The sequence below is a fragment of the Rattus rattus genome, chromosome 1, assembly GCF_011064425.1.
Source record: "Rattus rattus isolate New Zealand chromosome 1, Rrattus_CSIRO_v1, whole genome shotgun sequence".
NCBI classification, from domain to species: domain Eukaryota; kingdom Metazoa; phylum Chordata; class Mammalia; order Rodentia; family Muridae; genus Rattus; species Rattus rattus.
The window spans coordinates 49,853,237-49,872,662 of record NC_046154.1 but is presented as its reverse complement, the minus strand read 5'-3'; the positions used below and the strand labels follow the sequence as shown (position 1 = coordinate 49,872,662).

The following is a 19,426-nucleotide window of genomic DNA, read 5'->3' as shown; positions in this document are numbered from 1 at the left end:
AATCAAGTGGCTGTAGGCAAGCATGTCTCCCCTCACTTGAAGAAAGACCAGTCAGTCATACAATAGTGCCCTGGTTAGGCGTTCCAGTTGTCCAGTGATAAGTATGAAAATACTTTACGGTTTAGGGAGATCACTTAGTGATCCAGTGCTCAACATGATTCCCTGCACCACACATAATGCCAGGCATGGCAGCATGCACTTGTAGACCTAGTGCTAAGAGGTGAGAACAAAGGGGTCCCTGGGGCTGGATGGCCAGCTACTAGCCTAATCATGGAAGTCCAAGTCCCAGTGATAGACCCATCCCAAACACTAAGATGGATGGCTCAGAAAGAGCCACACCCAAGACTGATCCTTGACTTCCACGCAGACCCATCCATACATGTCTAGACTTTCACCCCCACATACATGGGAGGTAGTTTGAAAAGTCTCAAAGCAAATTACAGGAATTTGGTATTGCTATCACTCTTCCACATTGTTTTTTCTTTTTACTGAACAGCGTAGCTTAGATTGGCCCCAACCTCACATTCCTTCTGCCTCAGCATCCTAGTTCTAGGCTTACAATCGCACACCACAAGCCTTAGCATCATTCCCTTTTAAAATAGGACTGAACAGCAGAACCTTAGAAATAATGTATTTGTTCATTCATCCAAATCTATAGACTTTGAAAAATCCAATCTTAGGAGACTGAAGCCAAATTGAAGGGTGCTGAAGACAAAGAAATCAGATTTGAATGTACAAGTTAGACACAAGTAGCCTCAGCTTTTGAAGTGAACAGTTCCACTTCCCCAGATGATCATGGAGAGACATTCTCTGATGTGTCCAAATGGAAATCCATTGGGGTGGTAGAAAGTACCAGGGTCTGGCTAAGGGCAGTGTCTATTGGAATGGAGAGGGAGACTTGTTTGCAAGAGGTATTCAAAAGATGAAATTGGCTGGAGATGAGACCAAAGGGACAGGGGGATGCAGAAGAGGAACTGAGCTAGAATCTGAAATGCGAAATTAAGTTGTGCCCGTTGTTGTTGTAGAGCACTGAATAGCAAGCTGGAGCAGGAAGTAAGGAAGTGTACTCTGGGACTTGAGGTGCTCAAGACACAATCAAATATAATAGAGAAGCCAGTAGGATGCAGGATGCACCTCTGGAAGTCAAAGATGAAATCAGGGTAGGCATGAAGATATCAACATGGCGTTTGGCCATTTGAGTGGTGGACGCAAGAATATGCTACCCTTGTAGACCGGAAGTCAGGGGGCTGAGCTGTGTAAGTGTGTTGGCTGCAAAGACCCTTGTGGCTTCTCTGCAGTTGTGAACAGAAAGTAGCAAAGACAAGGCATAATGAGTGGAGATGCACAAAGCCAGGCAGCTTCCAGAACTGACTAAGTTGCTTGCCCATGACAGAGATCGCACCAAGTGTTTCTAGAGTCACTCAACGGGAGCAATCATGGTGCCCCACTCCTACTGCTACCAAAATATATTTAAAGACTGCTGATGCCACTTATTCAGTTGTTTGGGTTTTGGTTTTTTGTTTGTTTTTATTCCCACTTCCCAAATTTGACAAAAAAGAAACAGATACTTGCTAAAATTCTAGACTTGCTGGGGACTGCACTGAGACTCAATTCAGACTGAGCAACTGCACAGTACCCCAGCAGGATCAGGGACCCGGCTTTCAGCAGCATCCTGACTTAGTGACTGCATGACAAGAGGCAGATGACTTGGCCTCTGACCTTTGATTGTCCCATCTGCAACACAGTTTTTATCACAGGTTCATGCAACCATGATATCTTAGGACCCTTTCATTTGCCCAAGTTCTCTCAACTACATCGAAGAAGAACCAAGTTTCAAATATCTCCCAACAGGTCCTCCTTTTCGGGCAAACCTTAGTCCCAGCTAACTGAGAAGATAGAATCCCTGAATTATGGCAACTCTTTAGACTTTCTGGAACACGGAAAATAGCTTGAGGTCTCCATCATGACCTTGCCAGAACCAGGTTAGAAATTTCTGGGTCAAATGATTTCTTAGCTCCCCTCCAGCTCCTACTGTCTACAATTCTGTAACAAAAAGGTAAAGCTATTGCAAAATGGATAATGCATCACAGTGTCAGACTTTGGGATTATCTGCTGCTTGGGGTTTTCCACACCACTGCTCCCCTTCATTAGTGGGGATAATTGAGAGCTGACTGCAGTTGTTACCACTGTTGAGATGGGCATTTGAAGCTGGATACCAGCAAGCAGGAGCCGTGTGAATATTTATCTCCGCAGCAGAAAGTTAACACAGCGCGGCATTAATTACCCTGTCTGAGCCTGCTGTCGTCTTCTGTTTTTAGGTGTCATTCTCAGTTGGATAAATTAGTTTCCAAAATTGGAATAGAGCAAATTGCAGGGTGAGATCAAGGCAGGCTGACTTCTTAGGGAACCAGAAGGAATTGGGTGAGTGAGGAAGTCCACGCAGGAGCATTGGGGTAAACGAACGGGTGATGGAAAATGTTTCCTCTCCGTCGTTTCCTATCCCATTCTTGTTTACTTGGTGTGCCTCCTGCCTAGAAAACACGAATACACATGCATGTGTACATACACGCGGGGTTGAGGAGGCCCAGAGCACAAAGTCTCTATCTAGTCTAACAGCAGATATCACAGTAATTCAGATAATGGAAAGACGTGGATTAGGGCTTAACAGATCATCCTGCTACAGATTTTGACGAATTCCAGCTTAGGAGAGTAAAGCCGAATTGAAGTGTGCTGAAGACAAAGAGATCAAAATATCAAAGATATCTTGGCATAGTCACGCACTAATTCTCCAAACACACACACACCCTTTTCCCCACACTGAGGACCTACTGTGTCACATTCTATGTGTAAAAGTCAGGGGAAGCAGCAGTTGGCACTCAGTAGGAAAGGGGGAGGAGGAGGCCCTTTCTGTAGTCAGGCATTTCAACAGATTATATTTATTTAGTTCTCTGTCTCCTTCAGTGGGGTGAATTCATGGGTCAGGCACAAACTTTTGTGCTGCGTAACAGAGCAGGGTGGCTAGAAGGACTTGAGTTCCTTCTCCTGAGAGAGCTTCTCTATCTATAGCCAGTCCTGAAGGAGAGCACACTGCTTCTGGTAGTGCAGTCCTGGCTTATACTCCAGCGTGATTACTCAGTAGTCACTTCACACTGGGGAAACCCCGAAACACTCTGTGCTGCTCTGCAGATCCCTCATCTACAAACTGATGGGCTGGGCATCGTTCAGACATTATCTTCTAGGCCATTCCCAGTATAAAACATGGAGCAAACAGTGTGCTAGCTCACAGGGAGGGGAGAGCACTTGACCGCACAACCTCTCAACTTATGGTTTTGAGTGTTGTGTTTTTACTCTTTGAGAATTTTGCACACAAATAACGACGTGTTTTGATCAAGTTCACCCCTCCCTCATTCACTCTAATCCTAGTTCCTCTCCTCTCCACCTCACCATTGTCCCCTCCTTCATGGTTTGGGCTTTGGTTTTTTGCTTTTGTTTTTGTTGTTTTTAATCTACTAAGTCCACTCAGCAATGCCACTATGTGCCTGGATGCAAGACCATCTACTGGAGCTTGGGTAGCCTCTTGGGGGACTACATCCTTGGAAAACGCTGACTCTTTTTCTCCCAGCAGCCATCACTTGCTAATATCTCCACAGCTAGGGGGTGAGACTGCACAGCCACGTCCCCGCTCCATGCTGGTATTTCGTCTGGCTTGAGCTTGCGCAAGTCTTGTGTACGCTGCCACAACCAGTGTGAGTTCCTATGTGCAACTGCCTGTTGTGTCCTGGAAATACTGCTTTATTGTAGTCTCCCACCACCTCTGGCTCTTAGATCTTTCTCCCTCCCCCCCACTTCTGAGAGGATCCCCGAGCTTTGGGAGGAGGGGCTGTCATGGAGGCTCCCCATTAGAGCTGAGCGTCTCACAGCATCTTATTCTCTGCCTGTGAGACCAGAAGGAATATGAGCTGCTTCCAGGGCTGTTAGGTAGATGAAGGTAAGACCTGAAGGTGCTTCACAAACTCTAAGCTTTCTGTTGATGGGAGGACTGCTTCTCTCTCTCTCTCTCTCTCTCTCTCTCTCTCTCTCTCTCTCTCTCTCTCTCTCTTCCCCTTCCCTTCAGCACTACATAGTGTTATGCTAAATACTGTCTGTGAATTATCTCTACTTACCTCGAGAACTTTGTAGAATTAAACAATACTATTCCCATGGTGTGGTTGGAGAAACTGAGGCTCAGAAAAGATAAGTGTCTTGCCACTTGCAGCACAAAAGCTTGCTCTATTATACCATGCTATAATCCTATCAGGGAATCAGCTTCAAAACCAAGGATAGAACCACCTCAAGGAACTGAGGCAATGGCTCAGTCTGTCAGTTGTGCCATACAAGTGTAAGTTTGATCCCCAGCACCACATCAAAACCCAAGCATGGTGACACATGGCTATAATCCCAGAGCTGGGGAGGTAGAGATGGGTGGATCTCTGAGGCTCTCCGGCCAGCCAATTTGGTCTACCTGGTAAGTTCCAGACCAAGGAGATACCCCATCTCAAAAACAAGATGGATTGCACCTGCAGAACAACACTCAAGGTTGACTCTGGGTGTCCACTGCATGCACACATATGCACATACACAAAAACAGCATCAACACACACACACGCACACACACACACACACAGAGAGAAACAGAAACAACAAAACCTGGTTGTGTCCTTAGGGATGTTAAAAGTGTCGTCAAAATAGTAAGTGCCATGAGGAGACAATGAGAAAAAGAATAACCCAAGGTCATCCATCGTGAGCTGTCACCTTTCTGTTTTCACTCTCAATCGCTCCTTCCTAAAACTGTCTCACAAGCCTGTTGCTAGCCAGGCAGGCCTGACTGGTGTGTCTCTGTCCACAGGAGCCAGAGCCTCTCTATGCGCAGATCAACAGACCTAAGAAATAGCATCAATGCGAGCTCATGGTGGGTGCTTCATGACTGACATGGGAATCCACAGTGCAACAGGCTCTCTTGGGCTCTCACTTCACCTCATCCCACAGAAAAAACTCAACAATCGCCCAGTGAAATCGCCCGAAGAGAGAACAGAGTGTTTTTTGGCAACCAATGGCAGATACCTATGGCAGCACAAAACAAAACAAACAAACAAACAAAAAAAAACCAAAACACAACACCCCAAAAATGTACCTGAACAAACAGAACCCAACATTAATCACCAGTCAAGCCAACGCTTAACCAACAAATACCTTGAGCTCTCTCATCCAGGTCTAAGACACCCCTGGATTTGAAACCGTTACTGTGTTTTCCTTTTGCTACCTGTTGGCCACTGTAGAGACCACAGATTGGAGTGGCAGGCATCAGAGAATTATGACAAGGTTGGCACGGACTTATTTTAGGCCAAAGCAAGGGATCCTCTGTGACCACAGTGTCATCCTCCATATGCCTTCCGGCTGTGGCGACGTGCGTGCGTGGCATCTCTCCACAGGGCCTGGTCTGCCATCCTGTTTCCCTGTCCTTTCTTTGTCATGTTTGAGAATTAATGGGTGTACAAATTTTTGTATTGCTTTTGACTTTTTTAGAAATGGGTGAAGAAATCTAAATGGGGGAGGGAAAGCCTCTTATGAAGTGAATTAACTTGAAATCACAAGGCAATTAAGTGGTTGGTGATTCCATGTGATCGAGAATGTTGCCAAAACAACTCTTTAGTTGTCCTGCGTCCTGGTGAAGAAAGAAGGCTTTCGGATAGAAGCTTCACTCCGGGGGTAGCAAAGGACATCAAATCCCATTGGTGAGAAATATGGAAAATGCATTCGGTTTCCTCAGAAATTCTGAACTCTTGAGTACAATAAAATGATGTCTTTATTTTTCTGATACTTCGCTGCTGTGATACTATGCAGACAAGTGTCTTTTCCATGCGCCATTTTCAAAGAAAAGTCATTTGCCAAATAATTCTGGTACAATTCTGGTAATGAGGTTTTGGATCTTAGAAACCAACTTTCTAATGGTAACATAAATATTCCATGTAACAAACTGATTCTGTGGTCAAATGGTTCATCTCTATCTCTTTTTGTACATCAGAAAATTCAAATGGGATTTTTTTTTTTTATTTTCTAACTTGAAAAGGAAAACCTTACCATTAAACTCTTTAACTATTTAAGGGAAATGGCTTTAAGGAGTTCTAATGAAAAAGATCCTTTTTTTTTTTGTAAATATAAATGTCAGTAAAGATGCTTTTTAATAACGCCATTACACTGTAGAGAAGGTAGCAGATGGAGCATAGGGTGCAAGGGACATGAGGTGGGACTCACGCGCCAGCCGTGTTTCTGGGAAGACTGGTAGGAAGCTAGAGTTCAGACACAGGCAGGAGCCCTGGGCCAATAGCAGCTCGAGAACAGGAGGTGGGGCTCTGCTCCATAGTCAGTTTCTCCGGAGAGTTTTCACCCTCTACCCAACAGAAGAGAAAGGAAGCTCACGTGGGAAAGGTTTTCCTTCAGATTTGAGAAGTCGCTCACTTCTCCACTCCCACGTACTCGCCCATAAGTCACGGGACTGGTTGTATGTGAACCAGAAGGATTTTACTTCCTGATTTTACACATATGGGACAAAGTTCTAGTGTTCAATCCTATGTTTAGCACACAGCTTTCATAAAGAATCTATATATTTTTACCCTATAGAGAACTGTTATACAGGTCAGATATGTTTTCCTGACTCTCCTATGCAGTTACATGTTGGATTCAGTGGTTTAAGAAGGACACCCACAAGAATCATGTAATTGGATCTGGGAGTGATTACTCTTACTAAGTTTTACATTTTGAGAAGTCAAACTTCCCTTGCTATAACTGGTTGAAATGGGCCGGCATGCTTTGGCTTCTTCCTATCCATAGGAATTTAATGATAATAAATGATTTTGAAGGTGATTGTAGAGTGAACTCTTCACACAAAAATCACAATACAATGTCAAAGTGATTGTCGTTATTTAGACTCCACATTTCACATTGGAATATAATTTTCCCAAACAGATAAATGAACCATATGCCCATTAGAAATTACTACCCTACTGTGGAAATGCTACCCAAGAACTAGACAAGAAGGGTTGTCCATTGCCCTCTGAAGCTGCTACCTGTTTGTACACGATTCCTCCAGAAACATGGGTCCATGCTGTGATGAAGTGACCCTCTTGTGTAAAGCAGAAATGGGGAGGTATAATGGCCACAAATTGTCCTGAAAGCGGTCCTGCTTCTCTGAAGTGTTCTCAAGATAGGCGGTTGCCACGGGAAACAGCTTCAGTGGCTATGGTGTCATGGTGCTGGGTCTGCAGGAGTGGTGCAGTCACCTCCCTCAGTGTGGCTGTCTGAGTTTGTCCATCAGTGTCACACCTTTATCCCCTTCCTTTGGGTTACCATAACACGAAGTGAACTCTGATGTTGCTGTTGTCGGGTGTACCAACCGCAATCAGTTTTCTAGCAGGGGGTGACAGCCCAGCCTTGTCATCCTGCACTGAGCATGACTGAAGTCTAACTGGATCGGAACTTAAGGAAGATGCCCAGACGACACATTCAAATGAGGCAGATGACGTCAAGATTTTAAACGGCCACCTATATTTTCATTGGCAGAACTGTTTCTTTTTTCCTTCCCAAGCACCATTTGGTAAATTCAGAACCACTGTACCCCTCTCCCGGGATTATAGTGACATGTCTGAACAGGAGCTGAGGTATCAATACCAAAAGAGCATGGGGAGTCTGCACAGTTCCGCTTAGATCGATAGGAAGGTTCACTTGTACAATGCCTGCTTCCTCATCTTCTATTAGCACTAAATTCGTCACTTTAAATTTTGAAACCAGGGAAACGCCACCTGTCATTCTGTCCCCATCCCCCATAGCTCTTTGATCTTTACATACCACCAGACTTTTTTGGTAACTTGTATCCATCCCAGTGTCTGCAGAAACCCCATCATGTAATGTACCGGGCACCTTCTTTTAAGAAAATGTTTACTCAGTGGGTTTGGTTCCTTTCAATTTCTGTGTTCTGACACCTATTTTTTTAATAAAGATGAGAAAGAGAAAATGACTGTTGCAGTACGTTTCTAGACCTACTTTACCTCAGATGACAGTTTGTTAACATATATGGACACATTATTTTTAACTTTATGTACAATGCATTCAACAGAACAGCAAAATTTTTAGAAATTTTCCATTAATTTCTGTAACACGCCATGTAAAACGGTTACAAATAAACACGTTTGAGAACAACAGCTTAGCCTGGTTTTGTTCCACAAGTTTCTAGCTGGTCAAGCAAGGGATTCGAAGAGGAACTGGTTTCTGGTGTAAAATTTCGCCTCACCAGGAAACAACCTGTTTCCCTGGCTCTGAGCTAAGAAGATCAAGGTTCCCTGGTGGTTCCTAGTCAGCGGGAGTGCTCTGACTTATTCATAGTGATGAAACCTAGAATAACTTGGAAAGGCAGGTAGTGTGGAGCTTAAAGAGGCAGAGAAGTCTCTGTAAGTGTACTCTGGAAAACTATCGTTACTGATGGCTGCCATGGAATTTCCTGCCTTCATCAAAAGTCGTTTGCTCCAAGGGTCTTAAAGAAGGAAGCATTCTTTTCTCTTTTGAGTATTTTACACATGCATATTTTTAGAAAATCTGAGTCTGAGAAAGGGAAAATTTATGTATATTTAAGAACCCAAAATGCATCTTCATATTAATGGTGTGTGTGTGTGTGTGTGTGTGTGTGTGTGTGTGTGTGTAACTGAATCAGTTTACATATGTAATAATGAACTACATTTCAGTTAGGTGATTGAGATGCCAAACCCCACTTCTGTCACACAGTGGTGGTGTTAATGATTGCATAAACACAAACCTTCAATCTGGCCTTGTTACACTGAAGGGACTAAACAGATGTTATCACCAATTTTGAGAAAAGGAGAGAAATGGCTTCGATTCCAGTAGAGGAAATTCAGAGCAGACAGAAACAGCTCCCATATGGGAAGAAATACTAAATCATGGACAGAGGAACTCCAAGATGCTCCAGCAGTTTCCCTTGGTAATACCCATGTACCCTTCTGAGCAACTGGTGCGTCCGGGTGGGTTCTAGATGGAGATGTGTGTCGCATCCGTTCCCACTCACTCTAACCAGTCCAGAGTGGTTTCGAGTGATCACCAAAGCCTTAAGCAAAGAAACAGACAAGGAAATTCAGAGCTGCGTGATTGGAAGTGACAGCCAGGAGCGTTTGACGGTTGAAGTTCCTCCCCTAGAGCTGATTTCTATTTTAAAAACAGTTGGATAGCCACTGATATTCACAGGACTGTTGAAAACACTGGCTTCTGGGTTTCACCGCAAACCTCTAGTCGAGCTTTGATAGTAAGTTTGATTTCTAAACATCTCTGGGTTAAGGTAAAAACAAAGGATCATTGGGTGTGCCTATCTGAAGTTGTTAAATAAACACTCACTTCTTTAATTAGCACCTTAGAAGAGGTGGCTACACAAAGGGTAGGGTATAAACCTTTCTGCCCAACTAGTTCAAATTGAGCTGAAACTGAGCCCTGGGGATTTACTTTGCCAGCCTAAGTGAATCTTTAAGAAGTGACAAATTAAAAGGTGCCCTATTTAACTGTGAGGCATCTGCCAAAATAAATCAAGCAGACATACCCTTCTTTCATTCCGTGCTTGAGAGCAAACCCTTGTTGTTTTGACAGTGAATGTTTTTTGTTTTACCCGAGAGTGACAGTCGGAAAAAACGCAGAGAATAAAAACGGCTTTCATTGAAATCAACCTTCAGAGCGCTGAAAGACTTTTAAAAGGTGTCTGAATTCAAGGGAAGTGTAAGCAATGATGCCTGAAAGGTGGGGTGTGCAGGGGCGGTGGGAACAGCTGTGAGCAGCTCCAAACCATTCCACTTCTCTGAGTCTGTGCTCCAGCGTGAGTAATGGTCGCCACTGTCTTCTGCTTTCTTCAGGCCACTTGTTGACTTCCGGTTGTTTCCAGGTCCTTAGCAGCAAAGACTGAGAGCAGAGAAGCTTTTTCCCATCTCACAGGCCCCGCTGAAATCAAACCTCATGTTGTGGAACAGCTCTGTGTTGATGGCTGAGAGCCCGGCCAGAGAGGGAGCAGCTCTGGGAGGTCTCTTCCTGCAGCTTCAAGCCACCCTGTCTTTCTGTAAAATGCTTCTGTGTCCACTTCCAAGTTGTGGCTATTGTGTCAGAAAAATCACAGCACACATTCCTCTGTCTGATTGGTACAGAGATTGATTCTGTAGTAAAAAAGCTTGTAGTTATTTTAAAACAAAGTGGAAAGTTCAGTTTTATTCCTGAGAGCACTAAGGGCTCTAACCCAGTCCAATGAATATTTAATCCCAAAACAAAACCCTCGAACTCTCTTTATCTTCCGAGGTACAGAGATCTGAAGAGGAATCTTTTTGAACAGGCTCTGCTCATTCTCTGCTGAAGAATATTAATGCCTGCCAAGTGGAATATGTCTAAATGGTCTTGTGAGATGGCAGCCTCTGGTGACTTGGATCTTTCATCCTCCAAACAACCTCTTGCTGCGTCTGTCATTCAACCTCGGGTCACTACCTGGAGTGGAGAACCCATTGCATGACTGGAGGCAAAATAAGCAGACCAGGAGCTGGCATAGTGTCAACAGTAAAATGTCAAGACATCTCTCTTAGTACTGGGCCAGTACCAACTCTACCATACCTGGGCTTTTGTGTAAGGAGATGCCTCTCCTATCTCAGATAACGGGATCACAACTCAACTAAGAGCTGAGGGACTTGAGCTCAAGTGTCTAGGACAGTGGTTCCAACCTTCCCAATGCTGCAACCCTTTAATTGTTTCTCATGATCATTGATCCCCCAGACAAAACATGATATATTTTTGCTACTTCATAACTATGTTTGCTACTGTTATGAATTATAATGTAAATATTTAACATGGAGGACCCCACAAGGGTCATGACTCACAAGTTAAGAACCACTATTCTGGGAAGTTGTTGAGTGGCTGAAACAGTGTGTCCTCTGATTTGTCTTGTGCCCTTTTGAACTTTGTGGAAAGAATGAGAAAGCAACCAAGTGTCCCACAACCATGCTATTCCCTTCAGAATAGAGCACATCATAGCATAAACTAATTGACACGAGACTCAGTGGTTTGCCTATGCTCAGACCAAGGAGCGAAGTCAAGGAGATAGCTCGATACTAGTTTGCTGTCTTCCTCTTGGGCACCAAGAGTAAGCAAAACCTGGGAAACCGTGCATCTGAGCAAGCTGTCACTCTCTGCTTGGCATCTGTCTCTTTTCTCACATATGTGGAGGGCATCGTTGCTATTGCCAAGTCCAAGAGAGTTGTGTTCAGATGGTGGCCTTCGAATCCAGAAAACCCTTGCTTTAGATTCTGCCTCTCTGATCTGCCAAGTTGTCCAAGCTCAGACAAGTCACCTAAGCTGTCTGGAACACACATGTAAACTTGGGTGTGATGATGAGAAATTGATTTGATAATTCCACAATGGCAGTAATGCTCAATGCACACTGCCTTTGGTATTATCAAAGGAAGGTATAAGGCAAGGTGTGCATTCATACTTAATTCTTCACTTTACACTTAAAGTTCCCTTTCACACCCATTATCTTAACATGGTAACTCTGCAAAAGTGCAGAATACAGACGGATTACTACCCCTCTTTTCTTATCAAAGAAAAACAAAGAAGTGTACACATAAATCCTTGAAATTTTTCACTACCAAAATGTGTCAAGGATTTATTCATATAGCAAAGAATTATTAGACATAAGCTGCTTGCCAGATTCTGAGATGAGCTGAAGATTTAAAATTTTAAAGCAAACGCATGCACCACTATCCTAGCCTGAAGGCATTATGAGCCTTATAAGAGGAGAATATGTTAGGAGAGCCATAACCTATTGTAAGATTGGCTCTACCATGAGGGTTTGTGCTAATATCATGGCGCTGGTTGAGCTAGGTGCTCGGATATGAGTAGTTGAGTAGGAAGTGATCAATGGCAGTGGGCGGAAGAGCATCAACAGAGATGGCAGGCCCAGTGGTCATGGAGTGCTGCAGTAGCTAACAGTGAAACCAAAGAATGAAGCCCCATTTGTGCTGTTGAATAACACAAAGTTTCTCACTTCATATTTCAAAGCTAGGACAGTGAAGCATCAGCAGAGGGGTACATATTACAGCATCAGTGTCTAATCATCAGAAATGTGGCAGCTAAATGCAAATCAAGCACAGTGGTAAACCAGAACTAAATAAAGGTGATACTTGGAATGCAAGTAATAAGTCTAGAGAAGTCTGACTGTCAAAGACATCACATCAATTCCTTAACCCCTTGAAGACATTAGAGAGTCAGCCTGGCAGTGGTATACTCATAATCCCTAACTCTCAGGGGAATCCTGAGTTCTAGACTCCAGAGTGAGTTAAATCACTCAGTAGCTTCACGAGACCTTGTTTAGTATTGTCAAAAAGAGGGTGGGTGCTAGGGATATAAGTCAATGGTAGACACTTATCTGCTTGGCTATCATGTTCAAGGCCCTGAGTTAAAGCCTGAGGGTGAGGAGGAGGAGGAGGAGGAGGAGGAGGAGGAGGAGGAGGAGGAGGAGGAGGAGGAGGAGGGGGAGGAGGGGGAGGGGGAGGAAGAGAAGAAAAGAAGAAGAAGAAGAAGAGAAAAGAAGAAGAAGAAGAAGAAGAAGAAGAAGAGGAGGAGGAGGAGGAGGAGGAGAAGAAGAGGAAGAAGAAGGAGGAGGAGGAAGAAGAAGAAAAGAAGAAGAAGAAGAAGAAGAAGAAGAAGAAGAAGAAGAAGAAGAAGAAGAAGAAGAAGAAGAAGAAGAAGAAGAAGAAGAAGAAGAAGAAGAAAGGAGGAGGAGGAGGAGGAGGAGGAGGAGGAGGAGGAGGAGGTATTAGAAGGTAGAATTTTAGTAATATGCTCTTAGTACACTGTCGTAGTTAGGGTTACTATTGCTCTGATGGAACACCATAGTCAAAAGCAAGTTGGGATGGAAAAGGCTTAATTGGCTCACATTTCCATATCGTTGTCTATCATTGAAGAAAGTCAGGACAAGAACTCAAACAGGGCAGGAACCTTAAGGCAGGAGTTGGTGCAGAGACCATGGAGGGGTGCAGCTTACTGCCTTGTTCTACCTAGGTATGCCGAGTCCTTCCCCATCAGTCACTAATTATTTCTTACAGCGTCACCTACAGCTTCGGCTTATGAAGCACTTTCTTAATTGAGATTCCCTATTCCTCAGTTGACCTAAACTAGCCAGCACACACATAAAATAATATTTACCTCAAACCAATAACTAATATGAAAAACCTCTCCAGTGGACAATGGTAAGGGTCCCCATTGAAATTAGAGGTCAAAGATGGGTGTGGTGGAATATACCTTTAATACAAGCACTTGGGTTTTCAGAGACAAGTGGATCTATGAGTTCTGAGCCAACCTCAGCTACGTAGTGAGATCCTGCCTCAAAAACATAAAAATTAGAGCTCAAGGATATCGGTTATTATATCATTTATTGGCATTATTCTACGGTTTAAGGCAGTGAGTGCAAAAAAATTAGCATGTTTAAATAGCATCAACCTATGAAAATTGTTGGCAAAAGAACGCTGATCTTCAGTGGGCTGTAAGCAGGCAGTGTGGCACAGCGGAATGTGTAGTCATGGACACCAGGAATGCATCCAAAGTGGGTGGAGTGAAGGGAAACTTGGAAAAAGAAATGAGGAAACATATGATCTTCGAAATAATAATCCTTGACCATGAAGGGATGTCACAAGAGTGTTCAAAGATCAGTAGCAGTCATAAGGTTGAACCAATGACCATGCAGTTCATAACCACAGTGTGTGGCACCAATCGTTGGAGCTGAGTGGTGTGACAACAAGCACAGATGAGAGTAGACACACTGTGTGCAGCACCAAGACTGGAGTGAGATCCTGTGATGTACCACAGAAGTGCTATATCAGAAGTGCACAGCCTGAAGCATTTTTGGATCTAGTACATGTTTGAGTTAACCAAAAAGTCTGTTCGAATTTGAAGATGGTGAGAAGTTTGGCAATAATGAAAGGTCTCACCACTTTCAAATGCTGTTATAACATACCGTTACCTCTGTTTAGTATGCACCCTTTGTCCTAGTAAACATAAAGGCTAAAATTTTTTAAGCTATAAAATACATGAGTATTAAATATTCATAAATCTGCTCCTGGTTCCTTCACAGGAAACCCACTAATTCACATAGCCCCTCCTGCATTCTTCCAAGTCTACATTTGTGAATGTTTACTTCGAGAAATACTTAGTTCTGTCTCAGGGGTTTACTTTTTAAATAAATGCTTTCATGTACCTTGTGCAATATGATTTTCTTCACTGAGCTATAGATTTGGGGGTGTGTTGGGGGAATCACCTTGTGGAGTTGTTCCCACAGTCAAGTGCCTGTGTCTCCCAGTTTTATTACTGGTGTGTGTGAAGTACCTAGGCTACGGTAAAGGTAAGTTCTAAATTCCTGCCTGCCTGAAAGTTTGAGGCCCACAGACGGTGCAGAGCAGAGCTGTGTCTTTCTTCCACCTGTGCACCTGGCTGCTGACGCCGCATGTTCTACTTACGATGCTGTTTCCAAGGCAGGAACCATCACTGATCCCACCCCTCTTCTGAGCAAGCTGTGGACGAGCATACAAGTGGCTGGAAATTTCTCCAGGAAATAGGCGGTGGAAACCCTCACCTTCCAAGGCTCTGTTTGGGGAAGTCCATGTGACTGGCCTCACCCTTTGTCAGTATACTAAACTCCCTGGGCTTTGCCATGGCATGTGCAGTGGGGAGGGGGGTAGTCTAGATGCAGAGTAGTTCTGCCTTCCTTCTTGTGGATATGGGCATGCTCAGTGGTGAGGGGAGAAATGGGCCCTGATATCTTCTGGGCCTCTCCCTATCTGAGCCTCCTCCCCGTTTTTACAGATGAGTTCTGATCATTCCATCTTGACCACTTGTGAATGTCTCTAGCACACCCTACCACTGGGAACCTAATCTAAGTTGTCATCTTGTCTGTCCTTTAAATCCATCTTGAATAATACCTGGTAAAGGATTCCCAACAGTTCTGTTGATTTACACTGATTTTCTAAGTCTTTCCATGTCTCTCTGTTACCTGCACAACAGAGAATGGGGGATCTAGTATTTCTTCCCAGGCACTCAAACCAGACTGGGGTGAGGGGGGCGAGAACTAAAGTTATAAGTGGCAGAACTCCTGAAGCTTCAGCACTAATGACCTGGGCTGTTTTGGGTTCACCTAGACATCCCATGACACTCAGTGAGATGTCTTCTTGTCCAAATGGGGAACCGGCTGAAACAGGGGACATTTCTCAGGCTTCTGCTCCCTTTGCCCTATGCCAGCACTCTGCTCAGAACTGAGTAGGTTGCAACCACCACAGTTAATTTTAGCAACCCTACCCAATTTAGATTTGGAGATGCTGGGTCCTCCCAAACTTAGAATGGATCTCCAAAGAACCAGGGCCTTCCTTTCAGATCTGGATGTGAATGCCCATCCCCAATAACCAAGTTTTAATTCCAGTGTGTAATGTCCAGTGAGACTAGTGCTTCCCACAGTGTCAAGCTTGTCTACCTGGAGCTCCGACAAGGTTTCCGCAGCAGGGTCATCTTGTCCCTGGAAGACTCTCCCTGTCTTATTGTGCTGACGGCCTGCTTCAAACACTGCTCATCCCCCACCTTGTAAATCCCCTGACTGCTTGCTAAGAGATACCAGATCACTTGTCTATTCTGTCTAGTTAAGGCTATTTGGTTACCAGGTCCTGGCATTTCCTCATCTCCAAATGCCTGCTTCAAGTATCTGTACGTTAGTTAGCTCATACATCATCTTTGTCATGCAAATTACTCTCTTTCCACAATGCCCTTCCTTCCCTAACCCTTTTAAATTTGTGTGTGTGTGTGTGTGTGTGTGTGTGTGTGTGTGCGCGCGCGCGCGCGCGCACTCGCGAACGTGCATATCTACATTCTTGGTTTGCTTTCCTCACAGGAAGTATGTATATTGTAACCCTGGTTTTATGAAGGTAGAAATCGAAGCCCAAAGGAAACAAACACCATGCCTGGATATATGTGACAGCCAGTAGCTGACCTCTGACTCACAGATTCCAAAGCCTTCACTCTAACTACTCGTGCTTCCAGGACAAAGTGAGGGACAATCCTTGCTTTCAGGAAGCTGGGAGGCTCTGCTCTGCCCAGTGTCTCTTGGCTCATTCCAGGTCTACCTAAGCAGAATGGAGAGAGCTGATCTGATGAGCTGTATTTATGGGTAGGATTCTCTGCTAATCATGCCGCATCATCTCTGTGAAAACACTGGGTTTATGTGTGAATAGATGGGTTTCTCATGAAAACGTTTTGTCAAACCCCAAATAGGCATCTTAAAAAAAATGAGTGTCAAAAAAATCCACGTGTTCTGAAGGTACGTCGGGAAGAGCAAGGGTGTGGTCTTCCAAATGTTGATGTAATTTTGCCGCACATGAAGCCATCATCTTTTTACCAGGATCTCCGACAACAAGGAAACAAATACCAGAGATGTAAAGAAAGGTGGTCACAAGGATGGGTCTTTAAGTGTGCCAGATCATGTTCATCTGTATGTGTGTGTGTGTGTGTGTGTGTGTGTGTGTGTATGTGTGTGTGTATGTGTGTGTGTGTGTGTTGGCTTCGCCAGAGCATGAGGACAGTGAGTGGCAGTGGGGCTAGGTCCCTTCATCAAGACAGGGATCTTAAGAAGAGCCTCAGAGCCATGGGAGAGCCTGGGTACAAAAAGTGCCAAGAAAAATCCGATAAAGTGCTAGAATGCATAAGGAAAGGCAGGAAGTGGACAGAATCTGTTATCAAGAATACAGAGAGAAGGGTTCAGTGCCAGGGTAAGAGAAGACAGAGCAGAGCTCCTGAGAGAACACCAGTGTCTCCATGACCCTCTCTTTCAAGCTGCTCAGCCCACTGATGGACATTGGTCCTTGTGGGAGGACTAATAGTGCGGATGACTTTGCTACAAAGCTTTAGTGAAGAAAGATGGCTTATCATGACACAGAGCACCATGCCTACCATGAAGAGGGTGAGTTCCACATGGAGGCACTTGGAGAACAGGTAAGGCTGAGAGAAAGCCTGGGCTGAATGAGACAGCCTAAAGTTGGCTTACGCCTCTGCTTTTGCAGACCTGGGAAGCCTCAGAAAAATTATCTTCCTCTAAAGAGCCTCAGTTTCTGAGTACAGTGAAGAGACAGGGGGGTGAATGGTATGATCTTGCAGTGTTATAAAATAGTCTCAGTCTGTGAATAAATGCACTAGGGAATGTGAAATTGGTGCCAATGGGGCTGTTAACCTCCTTCTGAGCAAGAGTGTGTCCTACTCGAAGGACACTGATAAAGGGGCTGATTGTATCCAGATGAATAAGGACAAGGTCTCACTTGTCTCATTATGGAGAAGAGCAGAGGTAAGGGAACACTGGAGACAGGACCTTAGAATCACACTATAAATGAACATGTCAACACCATCCCAAAGAGTCCAATGGGGCCGAAACAGGATGGTGAGGGGGTGTGTCTCAAAGGAAGGGGGCATTCGAGAGAGAGCTTGGGTGTAAAAGGAGAACTCAAGTTCATCAAAATGAAAATGGGACTCAGAACAGAAAGGCCAACCAGGCAGAGAAGGCTGTACACCAACGAGGTCAGGGAATGTGGGACTTACCAATGGAAATTTAAACCGGAACATGATACACTTGGTTATGGCAAGCAGGGAGACACCAGGAGAGAAAGGCCAGTGAGTGCTGATCCACACCATTCAAGAACTGACAGAAGAAACCTGACAATGGGCTTCCAATCGGGAGAGCTGAGGCTGTAGACTGAGTCCCAGAAGGAATGTAGACACCATCCCCGCCACAGTTTCGCAACCTGAGCGCCTGTGTCTCGCCACCTCCTCTTCCTCCATCATGCCTTTTTTTTTTTTCATATTTTTTATTAACTTGAGTATTTTTATATACATTTCGAGTGTTATTCCCTTTCCGGTTTTCGGGCAAACATCCCCTCCCCCTCCCCTTCCTTATGGGTGTTCCCCTCCCCACCCCCCCCCTATTTCCGCCCTCCCCCCCCAATTCTAGTTCAATGGGGGTTCAGTCTTAGCAGGACCCAGGACTTCCCCTTCCACTGGTGCTCTTACTAGGATATTCATTGCTACCTATGAGGTCAGAGTCCAGGGTCAGTCCATGTATAGTCTTCAGGTAGTGGCTTAGTCCCTGGAAGCTCTGGTTGCTTGGCATTGTTGTACATATGGGGTCTTGAGCCCCTTCAAGCTCTTCCAGTTCTTTCTCTGATTCCTTCAACGGGGGTCCTGTTCTCAGTTCAGTGGTTTGCTGCTGGCATTCGCCTCTGTATTTGCTGTATTCTGGCTGTGTCTCTCAGGAGCGATCTACATCCGGCTCCTGTTGGCCTGCACTTCTTTGCTTCATCCATCTTGTCTAATTGGATGGCTGTATATGCACCTCCATCATGTCTTGAACTGGTAGTGCTGAGTTTAAATAGATTTATCTGCCGTCCACAAATTCTGCCGTTTGTCTGTCCCATCAATAGGAAGACAACTCTGCCTTATGCTCATGGCTCAGTTAGAACCCATTGCGGGTTAAATCTCAGTAAGGGAACACAGATTACAAGTAAATCTGTGGACTTTTAAAATGATAGCTTGTGGGAAGAAGTGACTTTCCTAAGGCCCCAGAACTACAGGGTCTCACGGATGGGAGTAAGGCAAGCCTGGTCCCTCTGTTTATCTGACTTGAATCTATGATCTTTGTATCTTCTGTGTCTCTGATGGCCCTATGATGAAATGAGAATACCTGCATGCCCCAACACCTGTGGGCTCTTAACCTCCTGATGAGCAAAAGCGTGTCCTACTCGAAGGACAGATTAAACAGTTTGCTTCCAGGGCTCTGTGTACTTCAGGACACAACTGGGAGCCTGCTCAAGAAGGAAAGTTTTCCAAACATTTCTTCCTCACTGACCCTGGAACTTCATCACCAGCGTCAACTGAGACAGCTACGTTCGCCTAAAGAGCCCTTAGCTGAGTGTCGCTGGGGAAAGGAGGGGTTCTAATTTGCTACCAGTAAAGAGAATGAAAAGCTGAGGTTTGACATAAAGTTCTCATCTTGCCATTATCAAATAATTAATATAATTGCTATTTTAATACCATACCTGACTTGAACTGATCCTATCTGGGTGCTAAGTATTGTAGAAATGGCTCCCACATATCATCCTTCACCTTGACAAAAATCCCAGAGAAGGAGCCTTCCTGTTGCATGGGTGAAGAAATGTACCTTGGAGAGTCTGTGGCTCATGTCCAAGGTGACAGAGGGACCCTGTGTGGCACCTGAGGACTGATCACCCTGACTCCATACCTTGTCTCTGAGAGATGTGTGACCTTGGGCAGTGCAGACCCCTCA

General features: G+C 44.6%; 1 protein-coding gene across 3 annotated transcripts in view; it reads left to right on the top strand.

Annotated features, from left to right (window-relative positions):
- Dab1 (DAB adaptor protein 1) overlaps positions 1-8,234 on the top strand; it is a 377,234-nt gene extending 369,000 nt beyond the window's left edge. For all 3 annotated transcript variants that reach the window (XM_032901296.1, XM_032901266.1, XM_032901248.1), the window contains one exon: positions 4,886-8,234. Coding sequence is in view for 1 of the 3 variants with exons in the window: in XM_032901266.1 (XP_032757157.1) it covers positions 4,886-4,930 (45 nt within the window). In the remaining 2 variants the exon portion in view is untranslated. The remainder of the gene's footprint in view (positions 1-4,885) is intronic.
- The last annotated feature ends 11,192 nt before the right edge of the window (positions 8,235-19,426 follow it).